This window comes from Eptatretus burgeri, chromosome 4 (assembly GCF_056783735.1).
Source record: "Eptatretus burgeri isolate ZD-2024b chromosome 4, Ebu_testis_v1, whole genome shotgun sequence".
In the NCBI taxonomy this organism is placed as follows: domain Eukaryota; kingdom Metazoa; phylum Chordata; class Myxini; order Myxiniformes; family Myxinidae; genus Eptatretus; species Eptatretus burgeri.
In genome coordinates this window covers 7,261,710-7,271,709 of record NC_140964.1, presented here as the reverse complement: position 1 = coordinate 7,271,709, position 10,000 = coordinate 7,261,710, and the positions used below count along the sequence as shown (strand labels likewise).

At 44.5% G+C, this 10,000-nt stretch overlaps 1 protein-coding gene across 2 annotated transcripts in view; it reads left to right on the top strand.

The window, feature by feature from the left end:
• Positions 1 to 10,000, top strand: part of RFC2 (replication factor C subunit 2) — a 37,933-nt gene that overhangs the window by 2,849 nt on the left and 25,084 nt on the right. For both annotated transcript variants that reach the window (XM_085876778.1, XM_085876777.1), the window contains exons 4-6: positions 8,003 to 8,109; positions 8,638 to 8,739; positions 9,743 to 9,843. In XM_085876778.1, the coding sequence (XP_085732904.1) occupies positions 8,003 to 8,109; positions 8,638 to 8,739; positions 9,743 to 9,843 (310 nt within the window). The remainder of the gene's footprint in view (positions 1 to 8,002; positions 8,110 to 8,637; positions 8,740 to 9,742; positions 9,844 to 10,000) is intronic.

Sequence of the window (10,000 nt, the reverse complement as noted above, 5' to 3'; positions counted from 1 at the left end):
TGAAAGCCTCGGGTTGAAAGATCAAGGAACGGCTCTCTCCTGGCAGATATAAGGGCGGAACTCGGGCAGATTAGGGCAGAGTCGGTCAGTGTCGTGTCACAAGAGTGTAGGAGAAGTCGAGTCGTGGTTGTTCACGGTCGTTGTTCAGTGGTTGGGTGGTTGTGTCATTGTTCACCGGTGGAGGTCAGAAGTCGGGAGTCGGGGCTGGTGGGAGCTGGAAAGATGGAGCTTGGAGTCGTCTGAGCCAGCGGCAGCATCGGAGCGTGGGGGTCCGGGCAGACGGCCCTGATACGTTCGGGCGACGCTGAGGAGTGAATGGGTTCTTCAGGAGCATCAACTCTGAAAGAGAAAGAGACCCGTTCGCTCCTCCGAAGCGTAGCTGGCCAGGCTCGCCAGAAAGGGGACGTGACGAAGCCGGGCCACCGAGGCAGACGAAGCAGCCATTCAAGCTGCTCGTCAAGTCGCCCAAGCGACTGGCGCGTTCGTGACGCAACAGACCGAACAGAGACACCAAGGGTCGCCGATCCGACGACCATCGAGTCGCCACCAGGGGCGGCCAGGTAACCTGCCCGGCCTCTTGGTGCCCCTCGGTCCACCAGGCCTCCGAGTTTGACATAAAGACTCGCGAGCCTTTTTCTTTTCCTTGGTTTTGGATGAAAGTCTGTGGCGCCTTGTCTTCCGAATTAGAACTGATTAAGTGCATGATTGTGTACTTGATTGAATAGGCATCGGCTGTAGTCTTTGCTCGTGTCTCGTCCCCATCCCCCCATTCATTGCTTGCAAGCCTGTGTAAAAATAAATGCCCCATTGTTTGAATGTCAACCTGCTCGTTGCGTCACTTTCTGCCATTGACCGCCACAGTGCGCTCGGGATGTTGACTGGCTATTAAGGCCGACAAACGTGATAATCTGGTCATACGGGATTTGGCAAATTAAAACCGCTCGGCTTCGCACACGGAGCGAGCACGCTTAAGCGGCTCGTTTTCATACAAGTCCCATCGAGGTATAAACTCTCGGTATTTCTGTCCGCGCGAATAGTTAGGTATATCGACAATTCGGCGATTCACCCTGTAGCGCGTGGACAGAATAATTGACTAGTTTATGATGCGTTAAGGCATCCGTGGCTGGATTCCGGGGTTGGTCCGGAAAGCCACGACTGGATTGCGGCCTTCGGTGGGAACGCGACCATGATTTGGCTAAAACGGTCGTCTGAACGCGGCGGAAACCCGTAACAGTCTATTGAAATTGCCAATTGACCCTACTCCACGTGGTCGACCTATTGGCGATCTTCGGTACGATAAGGGACCCGTGACGTTTCGGATTTATCTGAAAAGTATGACCTAAATTCCGAGTGTTCAGTGGAGCCGGCTCCACTGCTCCCCCTCGCGGTTGTGCTCGCCACCAAGACCCGGCCCCACAACATTATCACCTACAGGTCACAATTTTTAAACCGATCTTCACAAAACTTCACATGCTACAGTTTGTCAGTAGCAAGAAGCCGATTGTTTTCGAGGTCAAAAGGTCAACAAAGGCCAAAGATAAACTGTCCAATTTCTAAAATCCTCAATGTTCATCCGATTGACTTGAAATTTGAACAGGACACACAGTGCCCATAGAAAGTCTATACACCCTCTTTGAAAAATATTCACTTTTTGTTGCCTTGTAGTCTGGAATTAAATTACATTAAATGAGACTTTTTTTTCCACCTGTGTTTACACATCGTAACCCACAACTTCGAAGTGAAAAACAAATTATACAAATTTCATAAAATTAATTAAAAATACAAAACTACAATATCTTGGTTGGATAGGTGTCCATACCCCTGAGTTTATACATTGTGGAAGCACCTTTGACAGCAATTACAGCTGTGATTCTGTTGGGATAGGTCTCCACCAACTTTACACACCTTGATTGGGTAATAGTTGCCCATTGTTCTGCACAAAAGTGTTCAAACTCGGTGAAGTTGTGTGGGGAGCTTTGATGGACAGCAATCTTCAAGTCATGCCACAGATTTTAGATTGGATTTAGGTCGGGGCTCTGACTGGGCCGCTCAAGGACATTCATCTTTTTGTTCCTTAACCACTCCAGTGTGGCTTGGGCTGTGTGCTTGGGGTCGTGTCATGCTGAAAGGTGAACTTCCGTCCCAATTTTAGCTTTCTTACAGAGAGCAGCAAGTTTTCCTCCAGGATTTTTCTGCATTTTGCTCCATCCATTTTCCTCTTTATCTTGACAAGTGCCCCAGTCCGTGCTAATGAGAAGCATCCCCAAAACATGATGCTGCCCCCACCACGCTTCACAGTTGGGATGGTGCTCTTTGGGTGATGTGCTGTGTGGGGTTTGCGCCAAACGTAACGTTTTTGCATTTTGGCCAAAAAGCTCCATCTTGGTTTTGTCGGACTACAAAAGTTTTTACCACATGGCTTCAGAAACTCTGGAGTGTTCTTTTTTTTGCATACCTCAAACGGGACTCAAGGTGGGCTTTTTTAAAATAAAGGCTTCCTTCTTGCCACCCTAGTGTGCAGGCCAGACTTGTGGAGTGCTTGGGATGTTGTCGTCACATGCACACAGTGACCAGTCTTTGCCATAAAGGCATTTTTATTTTTATTTTTATTTTTTGTATACCTTGGTCGAGGCTCGTATGAGAGCTAACACACAACTCACAGCAAGGAGGCATGAGACAAGAGGGGCGGGAGTGGAAGGGACAAAACAGTGGGGAACAGACACATTAGGTGAACTGTGGAAGGGAGAGGGATGGGGATGGGACGGGGAACATGGGGAATACAAGATGGACATTTCAGGGACTTTCAGGAAGGAAAGCAGGAGAAATGAAGGAAGTGGGCTTGGGTGGATTATCGGGGGTAGAAAAGATCGAGGATTTGGATGGGGGAAGATAAGAGGTGGTGGTGAACAGCTGTTTTGAAAGCCTGGAGGGAAGAATGGGAAAGAATAGAGTGAGGAAGTTGATTCCAAAGGCGGGAAAAAGAGGAATGAAAGAGTGAAGATGAGCAGTGATTCGTGATTTTGGTAGTTTTACCAGAAGGGGGTTGTTGGCGGACCTTGAGCGCCCTGTGGAAATGTGGTGGGGACAAATCGCAGAGAGAGCAGGGGGGCAAGGCTGGAGAGGAGTCGGTAGAAGACAGAAAGACCACCGACCAACCTGCGGTGATTGAGTGAGAGGCCCAAAGACTCAGCTTCATTGCGGGAGATGCCGATGATCTTAAATGCCCTGGTTTCGACAGCGTGAAGCCGAGAAAGGTGGGAGGCAGGAGCACCAGCCCAGAGGGGAGAGCAGTACTCCATCAGGCTACGGACAAAAGCTTTGTAAGTGGTCAGGAGCTCAAGAGGGCCGAGGAAGGACTTAGCACGACGGAGGATTCCCAGTCGGCGACTGGCTTTTGAGGCGAGGTTGGAAATGTGACTTTCCCAGGAAAGGTCATGGCAGATAGTGAGACCTAGAAGCTTGAAAGAAGACTTCTTCCAGAGGATTGTTGAGAAAGTGGATGGGGGGGTTTGTAAACGGTCCTTTCGAAGAGACATAGTGAGAGTGTGAGATTTGTCTGGATTGAAAGACATGTTCCACGTGTTGGACCAGTTTGTGATTTTATCCAGATCTGCAGTGAGTGAAGAAGCTGCTGCTTGCCGGTCTGAGGGATGACAGATGGTACGGCAGAGGGTGGAGTCGTCGGCAAAGAGAAATAGAGGATTTTCCAGAGAGTCCGAGAGATCATTGATGAAAACCAGAAAAAGAACAGGGCCCAGAACGCTACCTTGAGGAACTCCAGCCTGCACAGGAAGACGGGATGAAAGAACTCCATTTAGGGCCACACGTTGACTGCGACAGGAGAGGAAGTCTGCGAGCCATGAGTGGAGATGGCCTTGAATACCATGGGAAGAGAGTTTGGTGAGTAGGGCAGGGTGCCAGACTGTGTCAAAAGCACGTGATATGTCCAGGGATACGGCTCGGATTTCCTGTCTGGCATTGTGGACCTCCATCCATTGATGGGAGAGCAGAAGCAGCATATCCAGGGTAGAGTGACCTGGTCTGAAACCAAAAGGCATGTAGCTCTTTCAAAGTTACCATTGGCATCGTGGTTGTCTCTCTGATCAATCTCCTCCTTCCTTGGTCATCCAATTTGGAGGGATGACCTGATCTAGGCAGGGTCTTGGTGGTACCATGCACCTTCCACTTCTTAATGATTGTCCTGACTGTTCTCCAAAGGATATTCAAGGCTTTGAAAATGTTTTTATACCCATCCCCTGATCTGTGCCTTTCTACAACTTTATCTTTGTTCGTTCTTTGTTCGGTCCTTGGTGCTCATGATTGAGTCTTTGCTGTGAAATTCATTACCCAGCAAAGGTAACCTACAGGAACAGCTGATTTTATTCTGAAATGATCAGAATCACAATTTAACACAGGTGGAGGCCAATTAACTTGGTGTGTGATTTTGAGGGTGATTGGTAGCACGCGAGCTAATTTACAATTGCTATTATCAGGGGGATGGACACTTATCCAACCAGGATATTGTAGTTTTGTATTTTTAATTAATTTTCTGAAATTTGTATAATTTGTTTTTCACTTGGAAGGTGTGGGTTATGGTGTATAAATAAAAGTGGAAAAAGTCTGATTTAATGCAGTTTAATTCCAGCTTATAAGGTAACCAAAGGTGAAAATTTTGAAAGGGGGCGTACACTTTCTATAGACATTGTATATTTGGTCACTGAATTCAATCAGCCAATCATTTTTGAGATCAACATCGGCCAAACGTCAACAACTGAGGTGAAATTTCTAAAATCCTCAATTTTCAGCCCATTCACTTAAAATTTGAAGAGGATTTGCGCATTCTATCATTTAATTCAACCACCAATTATATTTTTAATGTCAAATTTGTTTTATGGATTTCGCAAGTGCAGTATCATGCGATGCACGACATCTTTGTTCATTTGTTTGTTCGCACAAAACGTGAGTCTTTTCCTCTGCAGCCGCTTCTCAGATTGACACAAACTTTTCACCAAGGAGCGACGACTCGTGTGGAATGTTTTTATGATGAATGATAATTATGACATCATAGATCACGCGGTGTGGCAGCCATGTTGGAAAAAAGGAAAACTTTGGACCTCTGGTTCTACAAAACCTCAGGAAGGAAAAAATTGAAACTTGGCACATTGCAATTACTCATCGTGGAGAATGTGTGATTTATTTATTTATTTATTTATTTATTAGCTCACCTGGAATGTAATTCCAGGGATCTTGTGGGATTGTGTGTCGTCTGTCCGCCCACAGACACTTGCAATTTCTTCTCCGAAACCACCCAATTCTGATGAAACTTGACCACAATCTTCATTACCCATGATGTACCAAAGTTTGTTCACGACATTATGAAAAGCGGGGTCTAAATGGTTCTATGGGAGGGTTGCCCCCCAAAATCGGTCTTTTCTCTCTTCTCAGGAACTACATTCACAATTCCGATGAAAGGTGACCACAACCTTCATCACCCGTGATGCACCCAAATTTGTTCACTGCATTAAAAAAAAATCCATGGGTATTTACTTTCTTCTCCGTTGCATATTTTTTTATGTTAGCCATGCCTAACGGTGGTTCCCTGGTTTTCTTATCCAATCACGACCAGGGGTATTGCCCCTATTTTTGTTTTTTTTAATGATGCCATTGGTGCCTTTGTTATGACATCATAATTGCATATGTAGAACGCTACGTTCGATCGGTATAAACATTTTTGAGGGTCCTCTTGGGATAAATTAGTCTGCAGAAAAAATAATTGATTTCGTTTGTCGCATCGTTCGGTAGCCATATTGTTAAAAAAATAAATTTTTAAACCTTCAAAAATCTTCTCTGAAACGGCTGAACAGATTGAGGCAAAACGTTACAGGTATGACCACCTATCCATGAGGAACAAAACGTTCACACCTATGACGTCATATGTCACATGGTTTGGCAGCCATATTTAATTTTCCCTCAAACCTATGAAAATCTTCTTCTCCAGAACGGCTGAACAGATTGAGGCGAAACTTTATAGCTAAAACTGCCTATCCATGAGGAACAAAGCGTTCACGCTGATGATTTCATAGGTCACGTGATCCGGCAGCCATATTGTATTGAACGGTAATATTTAAAAATATTATTTCTCTTGAACCGCTTCATCGATCGACATGAAACTTCACAATTATGATCTGGTACTGATTGGGGAATATACATTTTAAATTTCAACCTGATCGGACGCATGGTCTGGCAACCAGAATTATTAAATTTTTTGAATCTGGGTTCTTGTTTTTATTTATTTATTTTGAATAGGGTTCACTTGACTGTACCTGGATAGGTTTGAGGGTAGAGTAGCAGCTGAAATGTGAATCCTATCCAGGTTCCTCCTGATGACTTCATCTTTGCTTTTTGTTTGTTTGGGTTCCTTCTGATTATTCCAATGCAGGACTGGACCGATTTGGTCTTCCATTTGATTTGAATTGAATTTATTTTAATCCCATTCTGAATTAAATTGAATAATAATGAAAAACATTATGGGTCAGGGTCAAGTGTCCGATCAAAGCGGGGTTGCGTCAAAGCGGGACGTCTTGGTACCCGGTCACCACTGCCAGCATTTATCAAGTGGCAGTTATAGTTATGTCTCTTATTAATTACATAACACAGCAGTACATAAACACTACACAAAAAAAGTCTTGGTGAGGGTCTGCAATCCTTAATTGCTTTTTTTGGATAGTCGATCGAGTCAAACAAAAAAAAAAAAATTCGAAATTTTTTTTTTCGATACTTTTTTTTGATCTACCCTTATTTGTTGGTTGTGGTGTCGGACTGTCCATGTGTGTGTGTTTGTCGGGGGGTTTTGACCCCCTTGCAGTTGTTCGATTTTGATGAAATTTGGGTGGTAGGACCAGTTTATGACCTCGTTGTGCCACGTAGGTACTGGCTGCTAACGCCCCTTTGGTTGCCTCGCAACGGGACTTTGAAATTTTTGAAAAATCATAAAAAATTAATTTTTTTGAAAATCTAAAATCGGGCCACGACCGACTGGGCAGTACATTCAGCCATATTGTCAAAAATTTCCAGCCGGATCCTATGAAAACTGTCGGAGAAGACAGACTTTGAATGAACCCTGGTCGAAAACAATAAAATAACGAAGTTTGTTATATCTCGGAGACTATGAGTCAGATATACATGAAACTGGTATGGTAGGTTCATGGTATATCCTAGTTATGTGTGAGAAAGAACCGTTGCTATGGACCCCTCCGTTGCCTAGCAACGGCCGAAAAACCTCTAAATGTGGGGGTATTTTTACGAAAAAACAATCTGCAGCATTAACCCTTGAAGCTAGAATCATGAATTTTCTTGTGCTTAATCCTCAGGTCATTCCCCATCGAACGGGCCCATCACGTCAGGTTCTATTGGGTAGTCGACTACCCATGTCCGCCTACCGGCTTGTTTTCTTGTTACTTGTATTCCATCCACGTGACTCACCTGTGTGTTTGTAATGCACAACCGGTAAAGTGCAGCAAGTGTTCCAATTTTAATGTTCCATGATTTTCTTAGTTTTAAACATTTCCCTTGTTTAATGCAGGTCTTCTGTGCTTTGGCAATTGCCTCACTGAAATGTTTCTTATTTAAAATTAAGTTCCGCACAGCTCATGTGAACCCCTCACCCTCGCTCCCCCCTGCCCCCCCCCCTTTCCTTCCAAGCACCTGCCCTTTGACCTATGCCGTTATGAGATTTCTCGCACATGATAATCCATAGGTTTGCCCACACATTGAGACAATGGTCCAGTCGACTCGTGATATGATTGTGATATCTCAAATCTGCTATACATGGCCAGGATTTACCTTTGGACCTGTATCGTGCAATGAGACTGTACTTGGTCTGGAAATTGGGAAATGCATAGATTGATAAACTGGTTGATTGGTTCACTACTTAATCAATGTTTGTTTCAGGTTGATTGATCACCCCTTTAATATCAACCTGTACTTGTACGTGTAATCCTAGGGTCCACCTGGCACAGGCAAAACGACAAGCATCCTGTGTCTTGCGCATGCGATGCTTGGTTCTGCTGCGAAGGAAGCTGTACTTGAGCTGAATGCCTCCAATGACAGGTTTGTGCAAGGTTGTCCAGTTGAGAGTTTTGCAAGTTCTCGGTGGGGGGGGGGATTTATTTATTCAATCTTTTATTTATTTATTTTGTGCATAAAATTGAGGCTCATGGAAGGGTGAGGTGATGGCAAAAAGATAACATAGTGCCAATAGTACAACTATGTACAGTTGGACAGGGTAAGGATGGGTGGCACCACCTACTGGATGTCCTGAAGGGAAGAGTGGGATAGTACCGTCTCAAAAAGGGGGTTCCATCAATGGGAGAAAAGAAGAACAAAGGAGTTGAGATGTGTAATCAGCCTAGATCTAGGAGTTGAACCAAGAGGGGGTTACTGGAAGAACTTGGGCATCCTGGACCAATTGGGGAGGGTTGGAGGCCTGAGAGAGCAGAGCGAGTGAGACCAGAGAAGAGATGGTGAAGAACAGGGACCACCGAGAAGTACACTAATTATTATTTTTAATTACCAGTCAGTTTTCTCCAATCTGACACCACCCCCCTCTACCTCTCCCACAATCATCCACCATGGCAGAGGTATTGACGTGGTAAGAAACAAGATCAAGATGTTTGCTCAGCAGAAGGTCACCCTACCTCAAGGTCGACACAAGGTCATCATTCTGGATGAGGCTGACAGGTGCGTCAACCTTTCAGTGTGCGTCGTCTTCTTCTGAAGATATTGAATTTAAAGGAAATGTGAATACGTATTTGTGTGACTAACGTTAATTGCATTTTCTCATTTCCTTCTGTTCTCTTTTTCATTTACTTCCATGTTTAGTCTTTTCATTGTAAGCTGTTCAAATTAGGTCTGCATTGTCCATCTAATAAATAAGATTCATCGCATGTCTGTCTGTCTGCTCGTGTTTTTTATTGGAACACACAGCCCTTGTCCGATCCAGGGATTGTCCTCAGAGAATTTTCATCCACAACCTCAGCCTTTAAAGACCCCGAAGAACCATAAGACCTTTTTTTTTAACATGCTTGAGAGAATACTTTCTACATGCTCGGGAGATAAGATCCCTTAAAACCCAAAGAACCAAAGACCTTTAAGGCCATTGAATTCCCCGAATACAATTAAGACGCTTTAAAACTCCGAATACCCCAAAGACGGTTAAGATTCCTAAGACTCTTGAAGACCCCGAAGGATCCGAAGACTCTTAAAGTCTTTGTGAGAACCTTAAGATCCCTTTGAGCCAGAAGACCTCAAAGACACTTTAGATTTTGAAGACAGTTAAGAACTGTAAGACCTCAAAGATACTTAATACCCAAATGACCTGTAAGACCCGAAGACCTCAAAGAAACTGAAGACCCCTTTATCCACTGGTGTTCTAGCTCTCCTGCCCCTACACAGTTTCCCCCCACCCCCACCCTGTTGGTTCTCATGTCCCCGATCTGCCTGCTCCATTCTCAGCTCTGCTGGCTCTCCTGCTTCTCCCACTTCACAGTTACACCCCCCCTACCTGGGCAATGCCGGGTAACCCTGCTAGTATTTAAATATAAATATATGATAAATTCTCGGTCTTTATGAAGGCCATCTTGAGCCATATCATCTCTTGGATTCCTTTTCCTGTTTGTCTATCCCAATTATTTTGTTGTGTACTTCCACCCCCTCTCCCCTCTCCCCCCCCCATTACTCACAGCATGACCGAAGGAGCTCAGCAAGCCCTTCGACGTACCATGGAGATCTACTCCAAGACCACACGCTTTGCTCTTGCCTGTAATAACTCAGAAAGAATAATTGGTTTGTACATGGAAAGGGAATGGGTAATTTTGCTAATTTTCTGTTTTTTTTCTCGTGAACCATGGTAATAACTCTTCACAAACATCTTGTTATTGCTTATTATGCAAATTAATTGAAATGGATTGACTGACTTCGATTTGATGTATTGACTCAAGCA